Source organism: Leptodactylus fuscus, chromosome 1 (assembly GCF_031893055.1).
Source record: "Leptodactylus fuscus isolate aLepFus1 chromosome 1, aLepFus1.hap2, whole genome shotgun sequence".
Taxonomy (NCBI): Eukaryota; Metazoa; Chordata; class Amphibia; order Anura; family Leptodactylidae; genus Leptodactylus; species Leptodactylus fuscus.
The window spans coordinates 226,359,733-226,383,515 of NC_134265.1; the positions used below are offsets into that span (position 1 = coordinate 226,359,733).

The 23,783-nt window shown below is 39.9% G+C and overlaps 1 protein-coding gene across 6 annotated transcripts in view; it reads right to left on the reverse strand.

Moving 5' to 3' along the window:
* Positions 1-15,784: 15,784 nt before the first annotated feature.
* Positions 15,785-23,783, reverse strand: part of SLC20A2 (solute carrier family 20 member 2) — an 86,248-nt gene continuing 78,249 nt past the window's right edge. For 4 of the 6 annotated variants that reach the window (XM_075283825.1, XM_075283840.1, XM_075283814.1 and 1 more), the window contains exons 10-11: positions 21,759-21,843; positions 15,785-18,484 (exon numbers count right to left, since the gene is read on the reverse strand). In XM_075283825.1, coding sequence (XP_075139926.1) covers positions 18,320-18,484; positions 21,759-21,843 — 250 coding nt within the window. In that variant the 3' untranslated portion in view covers positions 15,785-18,319. Of the gene's footprint in view, positions 18,485-21,201; positions 21,287-21,758; positions 21,844-23,783 lie in introns of all 6 variants that reach the window. The other 2 variants (XM_075283849.1, XM_075283858.1) reach the window with 2 other exon arrangements.

Consider the following 23,783-nt stretch of genomic DNA (forward strand, 5'->3'; position numbering starts at 1 on the left):
TACACAGTTTTTTTGGGATTGCTCTGCTTGGAAAACTCAGTTGGCATGCTCTCTGGCATGGTAATATTTAGTTGATAACAAGTACACATTTAAAGATGACCTTTCACCTCCTGGGGCACTTGTGGTGTAATACACCACTAGAAAGTCGAAATCGGTTTTCCCGCTCTATACCCCCGGTGAAGAGCTATTGGTGCCGGTAATGTAGCTCTTCACCGTCAGAAGGGCGTTTCTGACAGTCAGTCAGGAACGCCCCTCCTCACAGCAGTGTCTATAGCGCTGTACTGTGAGAGCGGTGAGGAATAGACAAGTACTGGGGGGGGGAGGGGGCGTTCCTCACCACTCTCACAATACAGCGCTATAGGATGACTGTCAGAAACGCCCTTCTGACAGTGAAGAGCTACAGTACCGGCACCGATAGCTCCTCACCGGGAGCACATAAAGGGAAAGCCGATTGTTGGCTTTCTAGCGGTGTATTATGAAAGGTCCTCTTTATTGTAAAAATGATTCTACTCTATATTTAACTTCAAAGAAGCTGTTTATTTGAATTATTTATTTTATCTTTAGACTTTGTACTGAAAGTACACACAGCCAAGTAAAAGCTGAATATGGAGTGCTTTAATGGGACAGGAACGCCTGAAAATCGCTGGCTCTATGATTTGTACAATATCCCACATATGTCTAGTTCTGAGTTTCTCCTGAGACATGTTTATATATAAGTGTATTCATGCTTTTAAAATGTATAGCAAGCAGTCCAATACATATACCTGCAATATTAGCAAACAAAAATATTAGTGTCATTTGTATTGTATCTGTAGCTAGATGTGTAAGTGATGCATACTGTATATACTGTATATATTTTATACTGTTGTTGTAGGTTAATTTGGAAAGTGGATTGACATTTACCTAAATGTATGTGGTTCTATTGTAAAATACTATGAATAAGCAGTTCCCTTCTTCCCTTCTTTGGCTTCCATTGAATTTACACAATTAAAATTTAGTTTTGTATGCAATAAAGATATTGCATTACTGCCGCTTTGATTGATGCTCAAATGAATGTAATAAGCCTAACAATCTTTTTGCTTGCTTCCGAGCCTTCCAATTTACTGCAATAACCATTTACTGCATAGACATTTAAGATCTGGATGTCAAAGACTGTAGAAGGACAAATGTAATCATTCCATTTACGTTGCAAGGTTACTTTCAATTACAATTTATTTCTGGTGCTCTTGTAAATCTAGCAAAGTTCATAGTAGATAATTTACCATCTTTGGTAAACATTAGACATTATTTAATTTAAAAGGCACTTCCCAGGATACTACAGCTATCAAGACATATAATAATCATGCATTAATGCATTAAAGGAGTTGTCTAGGATGTTTTAGTATTGCGGCAGGAGTCCAGGGAGACAGTGATAAATTAAAAAAAAAAACAAAAAACAAAAACAAGGCCCCCCCTTCATACTCACCTGTCCCAAGTTCTCTGGTGTTCCAGGCCACTTCTAGTTCTGTGTCGCCCACAGCTTTTCTGGCGGAAGACTGCACTGCATGTGACTGGACAGAAGACCGCACTGCATGTGACTGGCTGGAAGAACACACTGCATGTGATCACTGAGGCCACTGATTGGCCTAAGGAAAGAACATGGGACATCACAGGTGACGTCCCAGCTACTTTTCTTAAGCAGCTGATTGGCTTCAGAGGTCACATGTAGAGATGAGTGAAGTTCTGGAAAAATTCGATTTAGCCACTTCTCCAGATTTCCCAAAAAAGATTTGCTTCTCTCCGAATTGATTTGCGGTGAATAACGTTAAAAAGCAGCTATTTCCTGGCTGCAGAGAGCTGTATAGTAGTGTAGAGGAATGTGCCTTGCAGTAACACACATGGGGAGTCTACTGTGGTAGTCACACAATATAGTGAGTATTACACACACATGACAAGCTTTGCTCTTAGAACCACTGCATACCTCACTTATTCAGCCACAATGGCAGAGTGTGGAGGCTGCAGTTGCCTTATGAGTCCCTACAGTGACCCAGTGGCAGAGTGTGCAGGTTGTAGCAGTATCCTGCTAAACTGATAAATATATAGAGGACTTGAATATGAACAAATTTAGGCTACAGAGCTTAATAGCACCAAGTGAAGGTACTGCAGTGCTGCCCCAAATACTTCAAAACAGATTGTTATCCCTGCAGCATCAAACATCGGGCCTTTTATCAGTGAAGTTCTATTACCCGCTGCCATAAACAAGGTATAATAGAATATCAGTGTACAATATACTGCAAAAAGGTTTTCAAAAATAGCAAAAATATTGAAAGTTCAAATCACATTTTACATACAAAAGATGTAGCAGAACTGGCCGTGCGCTGAGCTCTGCTACACCAGAGATGTAGCAGGGCTGGCCGTGCGCTGAGCTCTGATACACTAGAGATGCATCTCTGGTGTAGCAGAGCTCAGCGCACACTCAGCTCTGCTACATCTCGGGTGTAGCAGAGCTCAGCACACGGCCAGCTCTGTTACGTCTCCGCTAAACACTGCTACATCTGGAGACTGCTGTAGACCGATCTTAGACTCCGCCTCCTCCGGCAGAACCAGCGTTGATTGGCCGAATGCTGTACTCTGTATGGCATTTGGCCAATCAACGCTGGTCAATGCATTCCTATGGGAAAAAGTCAGCTCCCGCATATCGCAAGCTGACAGGGATCCCGACGAGATTGAGCCCCAAAGAGCTGTTTAAGTAACATTCCCACCTAAATAAAGGTAATCCCTAGCTAACCCTGCCTGTACATCTATCCCTGTTTCACAGTCACATAGTTCACAGTCTCAAATGAACTGAATGTTAAATCCACCATTCGTATAAATTGGAGGTCACCTGATTTAGCCAGCCAATTACTTTTTCAGATTTTTTTTCGATGCCTCCGTTGTCGTAGTTCCTGTCCCACCTCCCCTGCACAGTTATTGGTGCAAAAAAAGCACCAGGGAAGGTGGGAGGGGATACAAATTTTTAATGTGTTTGCCTCGTGGTATTCGATTTCAATTGAATACCTCGAACGGCCTGATATTCGATTGAACGCCATTCGCTCGTCTCTAATGTGTATGTGTTTTCACTTTTTTTTTATTTTTTATATGCTCTAGAGAAAAGAATTCAATTTTTTTAAAATTATTTAAATTTTCTTTTTACAATTTATTTTACTTACCGACTGTCATGGCAATAGATCACTGGCCCCGGATCTCATTCCCGGTGCCAGCATTCCTACCAAAAATGGGCTTTGACTGAGGTGACAAGGGCCTTAATTCCCGCAATCTGTGCAGACACTGATTACAGGCATTAGTGTCGGTTCTCCACTGTATAATACAGCAGAGACCTGGAGGCTTTTTAGATACCCAACATCTGCTATACTATTATGACAGGAAAAGGTTAAAATATAAACATATATTTCCTATAAAGTAAACACTGTAATGGAATAAATTCACAATGTGTAAATTGCAGTTTTTTAATCTCCCCCCAACATTTTGATTAAAACTACAGACAAAGAAGGGGATATTGTGGTTATGGGTGCCACTGAATATTATTGTGAGCTGGATGTTGATCCCACTGACAGTATTGAAAACACTATAGACCATTAGTTCAGCGTTCCACCAACCTTTTTTGCACCAAGGACCATGAAAACCAATTTTCTCATCGCTCGGCAGCAGGGGGTAGGTGGATTTTTTGGTAGTGGCCACTTACACTGCCGCCATAATGGTATGGCTAGTGTTGCCTAAGGCTTAATTTCTTTTCAGGATGTCAGAGTAGCCTCCCAGAACTCATGTTTTGATGTGAATTGCCTCCCACCCTCAAAGATCTTTTGCTTGAGTTCTGATTTTGTTGTATAACTCTGTGCTACTGTCACTTTAACTATATTGCTTAGTCATGGCCATTGTGCTACTTTTGGTACATTGATGACAGGCAGTGTGATGATTCCCCCACAGGTGGAGCTTTATTGCAGCCCTTGACTGTGAGTGGAAGCTGGGCTTTGTCGCAAAATCCAGGGGAGCGAACTAAGGGACAGCAGAGTCCATGTGAACTTAGCATGCATTCTGTGAGAACAGGAACAGTTGTTGTGTTTCTGTAAGCCTTGCAACCTAAACACTGTCTATGAAGCAGATGTGACTTCTGTGAAGTTTTTCTGTAACCACAACTACTTGTAGTAAAGTGCTCGATGAAACCAAGACCTGTGAGTGTTGGTGTGCTTTTCTGATGTAACTAGAGGTACTAGCAGGGAAATGACTGGCTTCATCTTGTCTTTGAATAGGATGAAGTAACAGGAGACACTGTCTCGTGCCTGGTACAAGTGTAACACTGGTGAAAGCTCATAAAGAAAATGCACAAAAATGTGCATTACGGGGCAGATTCATAAAGAAAAAACACTTATTGTCTATAGCATGCAATCACATTTTTCAAGATAATCATAAACTGATCTAAGATGTGCAGTGTTTGGCATAGGCATCAATGACAGATTTTCTTTTATATAGTTTCATCAATGTCTCCTTATGACTTTTATAAGCTCTAGAAAGCCTTTGCTACAATAAATAGAATCTCATTAACTGGCATTACAAATACTGTTGCTCCCTTAGGGGTGGGGCAGGAGGGCCTCCTGAGACACACTGCTCCCCCCACTCTTTATTCTCCAGCCGTTGTATTTTGTTCCATGATAGTGAGAGCACCTTGTTTTTCTTTTTCTGGTTTATTCTATTATTTCTCTGTACATGTACCCCTTTCCCTCAACCCTCACCCCTAAACCCCAATTGGACTCTTTATAATCTCAGCTTTTTTTTTCATTTCTAGTCTGTGATCAATGAGTGACCGTCCAAGGATTGTCAGGATCCTGGACCAGTAAAGAGGCACCGCGCTTACTCCCAGAATGTTCAGTAAAACGTAGCTTTATTGAAACCGATGAAATGCACACACGACACTGTCAGAGCGTTTCGGGGTTTAACCCCTTTTACAAGTGGGATATAAACAACAGAGTTCCCTAAGTAGTCAAAACAGAAATAAACAAAAAACAGGGGGGCATGTTTAGAGGTGCAAAAATAAAAAATAAACTTCAGTATATGTAAAATGTTTCCACTGTGGGCTTCTTCTTATCATTCTTCCTGTTATTGATCTGAAGGCTGGGAAAGGGTATTATTGTGTTACTGTTCAAGGCCTCCAAGTCAGTGAATCATTTTCCTGCTTAGTCATTGGCCACTCCACTCATTTATAGGTAAAAAAAAGAGAAGATAATTTGAAAGGAAAAAAGCTAAGAAAGTCACAAAATACACAACTCTCTATTTAAAGAATTTAGTAAATTTGTTTCTGCAAATGCCCACATCTTTGGGATAGGCCATCAATATTAGATCTGCGGGTGTCTAACACCTGGAACCCCCTCAGGTAACCAGAACCAAGAGCTCGGTTTGCAGTATTGACTCCTTATCGGTGATCTGTGGTGGTCCTCAGTGTCGGAGCCCCGTGGATCTAATATTGATGGCCTATCCTATGGATGTTAGAAACCAAATAATCCCTTTAATTGTTCATTTGGTAGAGCGGGACTAGTTATCAGCTGTTAATTACAGAGGAAATTAGAGTTTGAGGGACTATCTTTGTATGTGAAATTATAGGAGGTTACTAGAGAACCTGGAGCTTGTCCATAATCACTGATATAGCAGGTTGATAGTCAAGCCTATTAGTGAGCTCATATATTACTTTAGATCCTATACTGTATATTGCATCAAATACAGGCTGTAGATTTCACACTTCCCATATGAAGGGAGAGATTCACAGTATTGTTATTTTAAGACAAAAGTGTTATAGCGATTTATTGTGTAATGTTGATTAGTCCCAATCAAATTGTGGACTCAAGCCATACATAATTGTCAGGATTTGAACCGGTGTCTTGCGGTTCTCTTGGTTCTTTGTCTCATAGCTATTTGCCCAGTTATGTTTGGCCTCTGCCTCTCTATCGCATGTACTTCTTTGTTGTCTGCTGCAGTTTGGGATCCCCAGGTGTATTTGTGTATCCAGGTGTTGCCAGGCTCTATTCAAGACTGGCTGTGTGTTCACTCTGTGCGGGGTTTTGTTTCATTGGCAGCTAATTCTTGGTCCCTGTATTCTAGAATATATCTAGAGCTCTGCTGTTTCTACCTGGGGGTTGTGGTTAGACATTCCTTCTCTGTAGTTTGTCTTGGTGGTTTCTCATTATACCTTTCCTCACCATTTCCCCCCTTCCTGCATTTAGTTTCTGTTTTGTGTTTATGGGCATGCTGGGCTTTCTAGTTCGCCTAGTTCCAGTATTTTGTCTTGCAGCAATCTCTTCGCTAGGGGTACCTAAATTTAGAACACCAGACCCTAGAATCTTGCAGCCCTTTTCCCCCTCTTTCTGTGCAGGTCTTCATGTTTAGTGAGAGAGTAGCTGTCGGAGCTGGGGCTGTTCCGGGTAAACTGACCAACACCTGCAGGCAGGGATTAGCTAGCCGCCGTAGTGTAGGGACAATTTTCCCTACCCCTGTTTCCTTAGATTTTTGCTACATCCCTGCAAACAGTTACCTATCACAGTAAACTGTGACAATAATACAATTAATCACATAGACATCAGGAATGGTGACCTATTTGAGATTTTTGGCAGTACAGAGGTACCGTATCCCACCATCAGGGGCACGGGAATTGCAGTTTTAACTGCAGAGACATCGTTTCCCATATCAATATCCTCCTGATGAGCTAGTAACCCTAGCGAAATGCTGCGTAGAGGGGAAACCAGGGATCTCTAAAGCAAATGGGGAGGCCCTAGTAACTTAGTATAGCAGAGAAATTGGAGACTAAATAACTCTGGGGCCGTGCTGTATCTGGGCTCCTATGAGGCTGTAAGGTAGACAGTTTGACTAACACTACACAGGGAGAGATGAAACTACGGCTTGTGGCTAGGCTGCAGTGCTAGGAAGTGCTCCAGACCTTATTATTGGTATACTGTGGATGCAATGCTAAATAAAGACTCCACAATATAGAAATACCTAACAGCATATGTGAACATCACTGCAAAACGTTGTGACTGGTATACTGTGGGATGCAATGCTAAATCCAGGCTCCACAATATAGAAATACCTAGCAGCACATCACTGCAAAACGTTGTGATGAATGGAGCTATTTAATGTCTGGCTGGGACCTGTTGTGCCACAGCCAGCCTTGCATATGTAGTATATAGACCACAGAGCTTTCATTCACCTGGTGGGAGATGTTGATTGCTACCTGATCAACTGGGTCTCTGGTCTCTGCATTTGTTAGTACCCAGATATCAAGGGGTAAACTGTGTGGTTCTCAACAAACTATCTGAGAGCTACATATGGGAAAAAGTTATTTTGTAGATGACTGTATAGGGAAGGCAATAAAAATACTAATTGTTGCCTGATAATAGTGAAGTCATACTGCAATTGTGTTATCATTTTATTTAGGCCAATTTTAAACAAATAATAGTAAAAGTTATGTTTTAATATTTACTCCTACAGTGATCTAGTTAAGTACCTTGAGTAAATTACCCGTCAGTGACTCTATTTGAGATTTTTGGGTGATATTTGGACTATCTGAATATTTATAGAGTCTTTTTGACTACCTAGTTTTCACTATCCTTTTTATTGATATTTGTACCATAAAAAACAAGTATATACCTGGTATTTTTTTTTAAATTTACAAATTCCTTTATTTTTTCATTTAGTGAGTTTTTGATGTGGAGCCAAGTTTGCAGCAGAATGACAATCGAAGTGATATCTGAGTGCGTTCCGTGATGCATTCATGTCTGAGGGTTTCCGATCCATACAGATGGAGCAGAAGCAGGACAGTATCTGTTCTATCCTGCTCCATGTCATCAGAAAGGATTGGAGAACCCTATAGATGTGAATGCATCATGGAATGCACTTGGATTTCACTCTGAGTGTCATCCTACTGCATCTGCTGAAAACTCGGCTCCGCATCAGATGCACACGCAATAGTTTTTATGGGTTTTAGTGTACGTTTTGCATCAGTTTTCAACTGTCAGTGAAAAAAATGTATGATCTTCATTATTTTTTGTTTTTTAACCCAACCTACGTGTTTTGGTTTTTTTTAACTGTTATTTTATAATATAGTAACAAACAGAGATTACAAAATTGCAGAGGATAAATAAGATAAATGGAAAACCAATAAGAAGAGGACAAAACGGATAAAACACCAGGACAATGAAGACTGACAGAGGGTAGAAAAAAGGTAGAAAAAAGAGGAGGGAAAATAGATCAGAGATGTTGCAGCATACAATAGCTATGACATGGGGACCAGATAGTGTCAAAAGCCACCACCATATTATTTAGGCTTCACGTTAGATATTGCAGTTTCCGAATGTTCTTGATTCTTGACTAGTGCAATAGGGGCAAGAGTAGATTGGGGGGGGGGGGGAGTGGTAACTGATTTCAAATGTAAAGCTATAAGAGACTTGGTTGCAGTGCAGCGAAAAAGGAAACCATTAGCAAATTGCATAATTCATGTAGAGTAGAGTGCAGTGTAAGACAGAGAGAAAGTGATTCCCAGGTATTTAATCGATTACTCCCACAATTGGAAATCAAAATTGCTATACAATTGAATTAGGCAAATTGAGGGAAAGAACCACGGAGGGTTTTTCATGAGGAAAGGTAAGGAGATATGGGGTTAGTGAGAGTACGGAGAACATCATCTGCAAAGAGGGAAATTTTGAATTCCCTGTCCTGCATCTTTACACCCATAATATCTGGATTTCAGCAAATACATGCCACCAACGGCTCAATACAGAGCGCAAAGATGAGAGGAGAGAGGAGCAGCCTGCTGGATGCCATTTGTAAGGGAGCTTCACCACTGCAGAAGAGGTAGAATACAACACCCGGATCGCCTGTAGGAACTAGCCTTGAAAGCTAAAAGCCTCAAGGGAAGCTTTCATGAACAACCAATTGATACAATTGAACACTTATGCGCATCATGGCTAAGGAAGAGGGCAGGAGAGGAAGAGTAGTTCGCCGCCTCTATCAGGTCCATCTGTTGTTATCTCCACCCTGACAGTAGGGAATGAAGTCCACCTGGTACTTGTGGATAAGTGGACACATTTGGTCGGTTAGCCAGGAGTTTCGGAAAAAGTTTTAAATCTGTATTTAATAGAGCAATGGGCCTATAGCTAGAACGCTCCTGGGGGTCCTTATTAGGTTTGGGAACTAAAGTTAGGTGGGAACACAGCATCGACTGGGTGATAGGGGTGTCCCCCAGAAAAGAATTTACAAAATTGTAGCAGGGGAGAAAATCTCTGACATACAGCACCCAAAAGAGCATTGTAAAGTGGCATACATCATCCTGCATAGCTCTTTACCAATGACAGTTGATCACCATAGATTACTATATTTATCTCTGGTGACTGTTGAATAAGAAAACACAGTTGTAACAAGGCCTGTAGGAACTGAGAATCCACTGGGATTCCACTAAGGCCCGGTTCACATCTGTGTTTGGGCCATTCCGTTGCTCTTGCCACATGAAAAATGCAGAGACACATTTTTGCTGTTGAAACCACACGGACCCCATTATAGTCTATGGGTTCCGCAGGTTTCCTAAGATTACTGCTTTTTTTTTTAATGCAGATTAGGTTTCCATTCAGGTGGTGCCCAAGCGGACCCCCCAAACGAAAACCTCTGTGCAGAAGTGAACTGGGCCTTAGGGCTAAGGCTGAGTGCAGAATCTAAAGGATTGGAATTTATTCAGTCATCCCCCAAAGCTTTCCCAGGTCACTACCACAACAGTAGTATCCATTAGTGACAGCTGAGAAGACTACATCTCTGAATTAGGTAATTTGCTCACCAAGGCTGATGGCATAGTATGAAAGTAAAAAAAAAGTCATACCTAATCCATCTATGACCTGTTTTTAACATTTACCTAAAGTACACAAAGATGTTTACAGCCCCCGGGCGGGCCAATAATATCTGAGATTTCATCCCTCACCTGTAACCTGTCTCACTATGTGGATGTGTTAGTACAAAAATATGTTATAACCCTTCATTCATATTTAAGGGATCCAGCAGCATTAATTTCAGATCTACAAAATGGAATACCAATTTTTTATGGTTAGCTTTAGATGTATCAGCACTTTATTCAAATATTTCACACAGAAAGAGAGTTTGGGCAACCCAGAATTTCCTAGATAAGGATCAATCATTATCTGATTTATAAACGAATATCTATTTTATAATGACGCTTGATATCTTTCTATTTGTCAATAAGGTCTATAAACAGATACACGGCACTGCAATGGGAACAATCTATCACAGGCGTCAGAAACCCCCGCCACTGGTGCTGGAGTCGGCATCCAAGGCATAGCTACCTGGCACAGGACTCTCTCTGCAGGTGGCAATCTCTCTCTAATTGAATATGCAGTTGGAGAGGAGGATGCACTTGGAGTTGGTGGGAACATGAGGGACAATGTCGAAGTGTCCAGGCCAGTAGCCTAGTCAAAGTTTTTAATCTTTTATTTCTGACAAGACTGAATAGGCATTATAATTTGTGAAAAGGGGCCACTAAAGGAGAACTATATTTGCGGACAAGGCTTCATACTGTGCAGGGGCCACTAAGAGAGCATTATACTGTAAAGTGGCGTTATACTGTGTAAAGGCACAAAGGGGATGTTATACTGTGTGTGGTCCAAAAAGGGGACATTATTCTTGTGGAGACACTAATTGGGCATCATACTATTTGGGGGTTGTCCAGTGTTATTACTACAGATGACCTACCCTCATGACAATAAACATTTAGAATGCACTTTTCTCACACAAGATACTCAAAGCACAAGGAGCATTGTGGAGTATGGGATTAGTAGTTACCATAGAGATGCTCATCCCCAAAACCCACAAGGGTCAGTTATTTTTAGGGCAGCCAATTTACCTATCAGAAACCTGGGACCCCAGAGTTGCAAGGCAACAGTGCTCTCCACTAAGCCACCATGCTACCCCCTTATGCTAGAGCATCAATTGCAGATACGTAGGCATCCAATACCCAACAACCCTATTGATCAGCTGTTTACAGAGGTCACAATGTACCAAAACTGGCACAGCTCCAACACATTGCCGTTTACAGAGCCAATAATATGCTGACCAGATTTTTTCAACCATATCAGCATTTCTGAACAAAAATGTTACCTGCATGATGCATTCTCCATTAGAAGTTAGACTCTACATTCTTCTCCTGGTCCCATAGGGAAAAAAAGCAGCAATATTTTAAGCTCTTGTAACTAGAAAAAAACCCTGTACTTATACAATGATGTGAGTGCAATACTAACAGTGACCAAACTGGTACAGAGGGACCTGTCAGAGTCCCCTCAAAACTTGTGAATGTGTGTGTGTGTGTGTGTGGGGGGGGGGGGCAGAGCAGAGTGGAGTAGAAGTTCGTGAGAGGATAGAAGATAAAGTATTGGTAGATAGTGGGATATTCGGTCACAGATGTATTGAGGGGGCAGCTTGTGGAAGGCTTTATATGTCAATTCTATTAACTGGGCAGTGGGTAGCCATTCAAGGGGATTGGCAGAGGAAAGAGGCTATGACAATGGGGAGAGAGGTGAATTAAGTGGCAGAGTTTATTGTAGACTGGAGCGGAATGAACATCGGATGGGAAACCGTGGAGAAGGATGTTACAGTAGTCTAAACTGGAGATTATGACGGCATGACTAATGTTTTTGTAGTAAGGAAGTGACAGATTTGAGGAATGTTCTTGAGTTGAAAGCGATGCGGTATTGAGGACTTGGATGGGAGGCTTGAAGGATCAAGTAGAATCAAGTTACCCCAAGGCAAAGGACTTTTGGAACTGAGGTAAGTGAAGCACCATTAACTTTCATAGATAGGTCAGGTAAGGGGGGCTGTTTGAGGTGGGGAAAATGATGAACCCTGTTTTTTCCATACTGAGTTTGAGAAAGTGCAGCAGAGAAAGGAGACTATAGATGTCAGACATTCAGGAACTCTGCATATGGAATCTGTGAGATGGGGCAATAGTTGGCTGGCGAAGACAAGTTGAAGGATGTTTTCTTAAGGATGGCTGTAACAGTAGTGTGGTAAACATTAAAGCCCCAAATTTCAGAACGCAGCTAAAAAAATGCTGCAGAAAAAAAACCTGCATTAAATCTATAGGGAAAACAAGCATTTCCAAAGGTAAAATTGACGATGTGTTTTTGAAAACTGCAAGTTCTCTTTTCCACAATGTGTGGATGGGATTAGCCAGAATCACATTCACATTGCTGGTGCCGGAAAACACTGAGTTTCCACAAGATGGGTCTTAGAGATGAGCAATCTGATTTGGATAGAATCTCTGTTTTAGTGGTCTGGCTGTTGTTCGGGTCCCCTGGTGGACCTAAACAACAGAGAACTCAGCAGAAGTGTGAACCCAGCCTCGACTGACTATGCCAAACTTTCAATCTGATATTAAAGATTTATCCAATTGACAGCAATATCATCAGCATGGCAATATTGCCATCACATAGTTATCTGTCTATAGAAACAATGGCCAAACCGGAGCCTTGGCAGTCATTCTTTTAGTTCCTGATTATGCAATCTTCATAACATTGATAGCAGAAACACGTACGGTTTTTCTAATATTTGTTTGACCGAAAACATAATTGATCTATAATGGCAGAGTTACCCTGACGAAGCCACGGTAGTGGCAAAACGCGCATCGGGGCGCGTTCACTACATGAAGGTCCACCCATAGGTAATTTACCACTTGGTATCATGTTATTTCACAGAATATTTGCACTTTAAAAAACTATATGTTATATATGCACTTTAGAAACCATGGATGTTTCACATATCCTTATATATATGTAATATAAGTGTCATTTATTCATCATCAACCATTAGTATTCCATCTTGGGCCTTCATTGTTCTGTTTGGTTGTATCACCCCATTCATTATTTCTGTCTTACATATGTTTTAAAATGTATTTAAATAAAGCTTTATATATTTTTTGCTAAACATTTTCTGTGGCAGTGCGCTGTTTTAGCATAGTGTTCTAGAGTATTAGAGGTGTAGCACAACTGAAATAACTAGCTTCTCCAATTGGGTCCATTGAAGCGTTGGCATGCCACAAGCCTATATACTGTCCGTTTGTCCTTGTGCTTTGGCCAGCATGTATATAGTGAAACTCAAAATATAAATGTTTTAAGTGTGTCAGACAAAATAATTCAACTGGATACCCCTTTAACATTAATAAAATGAAAATTACTAAAAACACTGCATTTCAAAATAATCTTTATCTAGACAGCAAAAACACACAGTACATAAACTTTTAGATTTTATTTTTCAGTTTCCTTTTTTTCATGGTATAAAATAAAATATGCCTTTTTAATACATATATATATGTAGCACACAATTTCAGAATTGCTGTATGTTAGATATTCTGCTATACTTTACAACAATGTTCATATTATTTTCAATATCTTTCAATAATATCCACTCAGCAGCCTGTATGTGCATACACACTTACACATATACAACTCTTAACATTTAGTTGTGAGCAGGATTTCCCTGAAACACTATACAGAATTTGTGCTGGTTTATGATCAGTGCAAGCTGCTTTATGGCACAATTTGACATACAATTTATCAACAGATTGACTGTTACTCACATGACAAATATTATAGAGTGCACAAAAGGACGAGAGAGGTTATAGGCAAACTAAGTCAGGGTGCTCAATATTTGACATTTAGCATCCAGTGACAATACTTTAATAAAATAAAAAAAATGGGGCTGTGTGTGCATTCATGGAGTGAGATCTTAGATGAAACTTGTCCCAGAAAACACAACAAAAACAAAAGAATGAAATCCAATGTGCAGACCCACAGCAATTTTTTGGTTGAAACTGAAATGATTAGACAACTGCTGTTTATGGGCTACTTGCATACTAAGGTTTTTCCCTGGTGTTTCTTTGATGAACCTGTTAAATCAGGAGGCAATGGGGGAGTAACTTACGCCAGTTTTACTTCTTTCCCTGAAAGGTGCAAAGTTTGCTAGAATTCTTACGATGGACAAAGCACCTAATCTCAAATGACAGGAACCAGGCATAGATTTGTGGGAGTAATTTATACCATTTTTTTTGCTACACCTACAGTTAAAAAAAACAAAACAGATGTACAGGGCACAAAGGCTGAGATGTGGCATGGTGTGCCAAAAATGTGCCAAATTGGAGCACGGTTTTGACTATTTTCAAGGCACAGGTGCCCTAGAAAATATGGACTAATGTTTATGCTACAAAAAATTGCTAACGTTGCCAACACAAACCTCAGTGCGCAACCAACCTATAATGGACATGAGTATATACTGTACGTTGTGAAGCCAAAATTCTGAACTCCTATTTTGATTTAGTTTCTGACTAGTGAAGGCATCAAAAATAAGAATGTATGAAAAAAAAAAAAAAAAAGAAAAAAAAAAAGCGCAACATGTACCAAGGAAAGGTCTATAATGAGAAAAAAACTATAGCAGCATTTCAACATTAATATCAAGTTGTAGATACAAACCTCAAAATGGAAGACCCCCTAAATGACAAACTTGGCAGTATTGTAAAACCTTTCTTAAACTGAATGTTTAAAAGAACTGTCTGTTAAGTGCTACATAGCGTTTTACCGAAACGTATCCATCATCCCAACCGCCCTCCCCTTGAAATGTTTTAGCAATGTAGAACGATAGAAAATGGTTTAATTAAAAATAGGCTGCTGCATGTATAAAAATATAGCATAAAATATAAGCAATGTAACAGCTGAAGCCTGAACAACTGATATGCAGACATTATCACATGCTAGTTTTGTAGCAAGCATAACACATTTATACTCCCTTCTCTCTCTACAGAGCATCTAAAGTATCACTGAGCATTCAACCTTCTACTGCACAGATTTCCTCTCCTAATGCTAGGTTCACTCCTGTGTTTGGGTTTCCGTTCATAAGGTCCGCACGAACTGACAACTATTCCACTTAAAAAAATAAAAAGCGGTTAGCCACGGAAAAAGGCAGAAAAATGTGGAGAGAAAAGTCCTGTATACAGGATTTTTCTCTTCACATTTTTTAAGCAGATTCGGGGATGGAAATTTCCCCATGGTGGGACTATTAAAAGATTATCTTATATTATCTTAAACCCTGAATGGAGACAAGGCGCAGATGTGAACCTAGCCTCATACAGTGGAATGCTAAAGAGAAGAAAGGTAGCACAAGGAACAGCTAAAGCTAGAGAGTTAGGTGAATGGTTCGCTTGGCTTGCAGTCTACTGGGGAACTACAGTCTTTTACAACAATTAAAGAGGACCTTTCATCAGATCGGGCACATGCAGTTCTATATACTGCTGGAAAGCTGACAGTGCACTGAATTCAGCGCACTGTCGGCTTTCCCGATCTGTGCCTGGTGTAAAGCGCTATCGGTCCCGGTACCGTAGCGCTTTACAGTCAGAAGGGCGTTTCTGACAATTAGCCAGGGACGCCCTTCTGCCCAGCAGCGCCTATCGCGCTGTACTGTGGAGCGGGAAGGAACGCCCCCTCCCTCTGCTCACACAGCTCGTCCATAGACGAGTATTATCAGGAGGGGAGGGGGGCGTTCCTCCCCGCTCCACAGTACAGCGCGATAGGCGCTGCTGGGCAGAAGGGCGTCCCTGGCTAATTGTCAGAAACGCCCTTCTGACTGTAAAGCGCTACAGTACCGGGACTGATAGCGCTTTACACCGGGCACAAATCGGGAAAGCTGATAGTGCGCTGAATTCAGCGCACTGTCAGCTTTCCAGCAGTATATAGAACTGCCTGTGCCCGATCTGATGAAAGGTCCTCTTTAAAACTAGTGGCATGAATTTTGTTCATTTATACAATTGCAGTCTCTACCTTTCCCTCTGCTTAAGCATCCTTTATGTGGCCAACTTGAGCAGCAGTTAGTAAATCTAATGTAGTACCAAGGTCATTGGGGCTGAATTATTAAGACTAATATAATATATAGTCTAAATAATCACCTGTGCCAGAGTGGGATGTGCCAAAATTAGGAGTCACATGCCACTTAATTTTGGTGTATCTTGCGAGTACCCTGCATCTGAAGTCCATGTCTACACCAGTCTAGTGTAGCTTTCAGCCATTATTCACGCTGATTTTCTGTCACAAACAACATTCCATTTGTTAAATTAAGTAAATCTCATCTTTCATTATTTTTTAGAATCCCTTAGAACTGGTTTCATATATTGAAGTTTTAGTAAATTATTGGGATAATTGCTCATATTTACACTGTACTTTGGTAGTTGGGTCCAATGATAAGGTTGTGTTACTGAGAATTTACACACAAACATTTAAGTAATTCCCTACGGCAAAGAAGTCAGTAACTTCAGTGCCTCTCAATCCCAGGACTACCAGCAGGTTACTTACTATGCCTAGAAATCAAATGATAAGAGAATAAGTTGCACACAATGTTCATCACACTGACCTGTAGTCCACATGTGTTTGAAGCAAAAATCTCAAAAATCTATACAGCAATGAATTTCCTTTCATACTCTCCCACATTAACTGCCTGATCACTGAAAGGAGGACAGTTAAGCCAAAGGAAGCATTGTTCTGTTAATACCGCTATGGGGTCTTAGAGGAAAACTTTTTTAATAACTACCAGTGATGGTAGGGCTCAACCAGAATTTTAAAGGGGCAGTCCATGTATGTTATGGGCAGACAACCCAGTTTCTGAAGGCGGAAGACCAATATTTGCAGCGGCTCTCCACCGTGGTTAATGCAAGGGGAATTCCAAGAGGGCACTTCCCTTCTACGAATTAAGGATACAGATTATGTAAAGCAGATAACCCTCTTAAGCGGCATAAATACCTCTTATTGTTGTTAAACTTATGATGGATTGTTTGCACAGATTGCCAGATTTAGCAGGGGAGAAAGCTTAGCTGTCTGTGCATGAGTGTATGGAGAGATACAGTATTTAACAAATGGATGACAATATTGAGGCCAGAAAAACCTGTTGTGGAAACAAAAAGCTACCTGATATAGGCGGTTGTGAAAGATTTTAAGGAAATTGTAGAAGAGCAGGTGATTTATTACTTGCCCGTAAAATCTTCCAATGCTCCTGTGCCACAACTCTGGTGAACCCCCACATGATCCTGCAGTCATGGCATCATGGCTGCTGCAGCTAGTCACTAGCTGAACAGTGACTGGCTATAGCAGTCATGCGAGCAATTTAAAGAACGTCAGTGGGTGAATAACTGGTAAGTAATGATATATATATATACAGTATATATATATATATATATATATATATATATATATATATATATATATTTTTTTTTTTTTTTAAAATTTACTTTACATAATTTTCTGCTCTTAGGTTATTTTGTTAAAATCCCAGACAGCTCCTATAATTAGTAACCTGGCATAATAGTTGTCACAAATATTCCCTTAACAGGAGACCACTAAAACCTGACCTACTGGGGGCTTCCAATGGTTACAGTTTATGAAAATAGACGTATGCGTAATTAGTGAACTGCAGCACTTCCATACATTAGTGCTGTTCCACACTGGCTTCATTACAGCACAAAGTGTGATGGATTCTGAAGGTCTGGACAAGTAGCAGACTGGTGGAACACAGACAGAAAAACATGTCTTGACTCATACACTTGCTTCCTACCTTCTTTGGTACTAAACGTTCTTATTAACCACGTGGAAGGGAAATGTGCCAATGAAAATATGTTAATGTATTTACAAATAGAAACTATAATACATACAAATCTACTTACTAAGTTTGAACTTTTTTTTTCCACAATGAATTATGCACATCTTTTGTATATTTGTTCCAGTCTTCTTTAGATTTCATCATAACCCTTCTAATCTTTACAAAATGTATAATCGCTCATCCCGTACCTCACTTACAGTATATATATCAAGTAGATGTGGGTATCTGATAAGTCTATTTTTTTGAATATTAAAAAAAGCAACCTCACAAAAATAATACATTATGTACAGCTTTTTTTTCTAGATATAAAAGGCTATGCAATTACTCCCATCCCAAATTATAATGCTCTGGTAGTGTAACCTACTATACGCATATATATATATATTTATTTAAATATAAGTAATAAGCCACACCTCACCGTATCACCAATTTGACATACATTATTTACAGCAAAATTATTACATCAAGATGATGATGCATTGATAAGTAGAAGGACTTGTTATTTTCCACATTGTTGGTGAAGCGAGCGGCTTGTAATATTGCTGTAGCTTTGTGTGGTTTTCAGTACTGGATCTTTATATAGGATTTTTGCCTTGGTAGTTAAGAGGTTAAATGATCAGACATAAGGTAGGATGCCGTATTGAAGGATGGCCATTACTCCTGCGCTAAAGAGACCAGCCACAGGTACTGTCACAAACCAGGCCAGGAAGATGTTCCTAAACAAACGCCAATCCACAGCTTTCCGTGAGCGAATCCAGCCAACTGACACCACCGATCCAACCTTGGTTTTTGTTTTTTTTTAGAATGTAGAGAAGGGGGGAAAAAAAACAAAAAAACACTTAAAAAACAATAACTTATGTAATAAATCCTGTGTTAAGTGTTGGTAGTATAATTTGTTTCAATGAATAGTTATGTAACTATGTTTTGCACTAGAGCTTTAATACCAATGGTATGCAAATGAAAAACAAATTCTGAAATAAAGTGATGAATAAAGTGATGTTCAGAGTCTACCAGGCTAATGATTTCATGGGATGTTGAGAGCAGTGGTACCAACTAAAGATGGGCCTACAAGAAACTATTATAACTCAAACTAAGCATCTGTTTATTAGATATTAATAATGGAAAGGAAAAGAAGCGGTTATGGAAAGAATTAGTGACCAGTCTGAAGCATAAATGCATTGATCTGCAGAGAACTATTGATCGTTTTGACTTCAGTAAGTTACAAAAGCTCAGGAATATAAATTTGGATCTGTATCATGCCAGTCTGGTAGGTTCAAAAAAGGCAATTTGTTTAAGAGGCTAAGGCTCGGTTCACATCTGCGCATGGGTTTCTGTTTGGGAAGTCCACTTGGGGATGGAAACTTAATCCGCAAAAAAAAGGTGGTTACCTAAGGAACCCCACAGACACAATAGACTATAACGGGGTCCGTGTGGTTTACGCACGAAAAATGCAAAGAGAAAAGCGCTGCTTGCAGGACATGGCTCTCCGCATTTTTCATGTGGAGAGGGGAACGGAGTGGGCCGTATACAGATGTGAACCGGGCCTTATACACAATAAAAAAAACAAAAAAAAAACAAAAACAAAACACACAACAGTATAAGGGGCCACTCACATCACGTTTTGGTCATCAGTTTAACTGATCAGTTTTGCAGATACAAAAAAGGGATTTGAAAAGTGGATGACCATCCGTTTACATAGAGTCAATGTTAAATCAGTTTCTGTCCTTTTGTGGTTTTCCTACTTTTCTATCCTACAGAAACTGATCCGTTTTTATTTAACATTGATGATGATTATGTAAATGGGTGGTGATCATTTTCCATCCACTCATCTGTTTTTTCACATCAGTTTTTTGTATCTGCAAAACTGATCAGTTGAATTGATGACAAAAATGTGAACGGCCCCTAACCTACATAAGAAATAAAAAAAACCTGCTACTGCACTTACACATCACTGAGTGACTGGTTTTTGCAGGGGGTCAGATTACTTGGCCTCAAAGAAGAAATGTTGAACACAACATAATAATGATGGGGAACTACAAATCCTAAGAAAGGATTCTGAGATTATTTTTAAAGAGGCCCTTTAATGTCCTCAGGCACATGTGGTTTTATATACTGCTAGAAAGCTTTGCCATTATGTGCCCTGGGGCTGGAAATATCGGTGCCGTTAGGCTGCGGTCACATAGAGTTTTTTGGTCAGGAAACTGACTCAAATTCCTCCTCCTAAAAACACGTCACCATAGGACTGTATGGTGAGGCGTTTTTTGGAGGAGGAATTTGAGTCAGTTTCCTGACCAGAAAACTCCACGTGAACGCAGCCTTACTGATCTCTGTCCACTGTCTGAAGGGCGTTCCTGACAGTCTACATGGGCTGTGAAGAACGCTTTCCCCCCTGACAGTACTCGTTCATAGCCCTGTACTATGAGATGGGGCGTTCCTTACCGCCCAGTGATAATGCTAAGCTGTGAAGAACGCTCCCTCAGTACTAGTCTATGGACGAGCACAGACGGGGAAGGGATGCACTGTCGGCTTTGTAGTAGTATATAAAACTGAATGTGACTGTGGACATGAAAGGTCCTCTCTAATTTTATTTTCTATGTGTTTTCCAAAGTTCAGAAAACCCCTCTGATTTGACATGTTCAACTATTAACCAAACATACAATAAATTGCAGATAACTGCAGGACTCTTGATACTAAGAGTTTATGTCTTATAACAATTTAACTTTACTCAATAACTTAAATTTGCCAGCAGCAATTTAAGCAAGCCAAAAAATGTAAGTGCCATTTGAATATTGTTTTATTAAAATCTTCTAGGTTCGTTTGATATTTCAGGTAATTTATTAAATATAAGTGACAAGTTAAATGGTTATTTTGCATCATATACGTAAATTGACCTCCTGGTTCACATTGCAGAAACCCCAGTTAAAATACCTGCTGCTCTCCCTTTTTCATTTTATTTTTTTGTACAGCTCCTCCGATTCCAAATGGTTGGCCAGGATTTTTTTTTTATGGCCTATCCTTAGCATAGGCCATAAATATCTGATTTGTGGTGGACAGATTGGTGGTCGACATATAGATCAGTTGTTTACAGCCATACAATACAGTACAGAGCCAGAAGCAGTAGTCCTTGTCCTAAGGATAGGTCATAAAAAAAAAAAATCCCGGACAACCCCTTTAATTTTGGTTTAAGAGAGCACCAGCTTTTCAGGCTACTCTGTGCACACTGTGCTTTTCTAGTCCAAGACGCTCTCCTTGTTTTCAGATGGTCTTCGATAGCTGTGCTAGAAAGATTAAGGAGAACGGCAAGTATTTTAACCATATGTTGTGCATTTATTGGCAAATTTTAATACTAAAGAGGCATGACTTAAATATCCAATTCCAAATTTACTGAGCGAAAAATACAATTGTAACAAAACTGAAGTCAAAGGATTAGACTACTGCATCATATTCTGATTGTGAAACATAATTTTTTTTTCTGATTTACCACTGCAAACCCAATACCTTGCAATGAGTTGAGCTTATGGGTATACCAACATTAGAGGCTAATAGTACAGTTAGCCCACACATTACTTCAATGCAAAATCCACTGTTGGGAAAAAAAAATAACAGAAGACAGTTTGAGGCATGAAAGATATTTGCTTGCAACCACATGCTGTGCATAGAGGAGAGTGGATGGTAGATGACGGGACAGGATGAGGCTCTGAGTGACCTTCTTTAGATCAATTTTTAGTGGCACAAGTGGACTTCTCACTACAAGTTGTGCAGCTTCAAGTATTATATAAACCTGTTAGTACAGGGCATATTTTCTAGACTTTATATCATTCAAAACGTAATGCAAAAAAGTCAATCACAAGTTCCATAGAACACGCAGTTCTATATAATGCTATGTAATAAAAGGGACCGAATAGCTGCTCACATGTAGTAGTATGCTTGTCTTTCATAGGACAGACATTGCTGTACAGCATATCCTTTGTGCCAGTAAACATTGACCTGAACCATAGTTAAAGCAAATGGATAGCCTTGACTACCCCAGCCGCAGTCACATGCAAAGGGCATACCTTGCAGTGTGTGGTACTGATAGGGAGTCCAATATTGGAAGCTACCACAACTGTGAACGCCGAGGCCAACTCAATAGTGAATCCACTGCGGGAAGCATAAGAAAACACTTGATAGTCACATTTTGTTTGCAATATTGTCACCCATTAGGGCAACATAAAAATTCTTACCGGAATAGCCTTCAATGTCTGCTTCAGTGAACACAGAAGAACAGACAGCATGCTTCATATAAAACGGAGAAACATCTAAGCATTTCAAGTCCACAAAAAAACTAAGTAGGACTGACAAATAAGAAAGAATATGACACTTCAGCTCAGTCAAATTAGGTCTAAACTATACACTGAATAGAGTATCGTAAATGCCTATTATGTTATGTACTTTGCTAGAAGCTATTTTCAAGTTTTCAGAATACAATGTAAAGTGGATCTGTCATGAAATTTAAAGAGGGCCTTTCTCCACCTTGACCAATTTTAGTTCTTAACATGTTAATAGGCACACACCACTGATTACAAGGCAGTTGGAATTTTCTCTGTAGCTCCCACCATTCTTGAGCAACAAGCACAGTCAGTTTTGGTGTCTGATGTGGTATTCAATCTCAGCAAAGTCAGAAGGGCGGTGTCAGGCAGGGGGTGCGATTCAGAACTCCAGTCAGAGGCAGCCAATGTCAGAGGTCAGAATAACAACCCTTGCCCGCTCCTGCCTACTGACACTGCCCTAGTGACAGAGCCAAAATAGCATATCAGACACCAAAACTAACAGCAATGATTGCTCAGAAATGGTGGGGCTAGAGAAAAAAGTTCAACTGGAGGTGGTGAAAGGTCTCCTTTAATAACACAGGTACATACATTATTAAACAGATCTCTTAGACCTGATGAGGCTGGAGTGCCCACTGTACTTTGAAAATCCAAATTAGAATAACTATAAAATCCTATAAGAGTTTTCATGCCTAATATTAAAATTAGTATTTTTTTAAATCTAGCAGTAATGGAGCAAAGTATGATCTCCACTGACCAGACCTATTTATTACATTTGACAAATTGTATGAATTATGGGATTTAAATAATTTTGTAATGTGTTTCAATTAAAAATACCAAACAGGCTCTTCTGCAGCCTACTTAGTCCCATTAAAGTGTAACTAAACTTTCAAATAACTTTGACTTTCTGGCAGCATTTGGATCATTCATAATATTTGCAAAATACTTTATTATATTCTGTCTCCTTTCTGGGAAATTCTGCCTTTCTTTATTGGGTACAGTGTACAGGCTTGTGTGTAATGCAGGGAAAATATTGGTAAAGGGTTACTTCAAACAGTTTCTGTGAAATGCAGATTTCACAAATGAGCCAAAACTTGCTAAGGGTGGGTTCACATATGCACTTGTTCTCCGCTTTGTGGGTTTCCATCTTCTGCCGACAGGAGATGGAAATCCGGCAGTCAGTGTCCGCCCGTGAGTGTCTTCTGGTCTCCGTGGCGAAATGTGTTTTTTGTTTTTTTTTAACTGGACACAAAGTCTTGCATGTTCGTCCTTTTGTCCGGTTAAAAATAACGGTTTCGCCGTGGAAAGACACGATGTTCACAGGCGGACACTTTGCAAACCCATTCAAATGAATGGGTTTGAAAACTGTCAGTTTCCGTCTCCTGTCCAGTTTCTCGAGTAGAAGACGGAAACCTGAAAGCGGAGACCGGGTGCAGGTGTGAACCCGTCCTCTTAAAGTAGATTACAAAATTTATCAAGGACACAAATGCATTGTTTGAAAGTTTAGTGATGTATAAAAATGTATCAGATAGTTTGGGTTTGGTAGCCCTCATCCCTGCTCTCCGAAAAGGATCAGTTGGAAGTGTTTTCTAGTTAAATAAAAAATTTAAAACAAAAAATAAAATTGGAGCTGCAGATGGCTGAACAAAGCAATAGAAGTTTACTCAACTTCAATGATTCAATGCCATTCCAACACCACCTGGGTTCTTCTACATTTCATTTTTTGGACCCATCCAGACATGGCATGGATAATTTCCAATCATTCAGGCACAG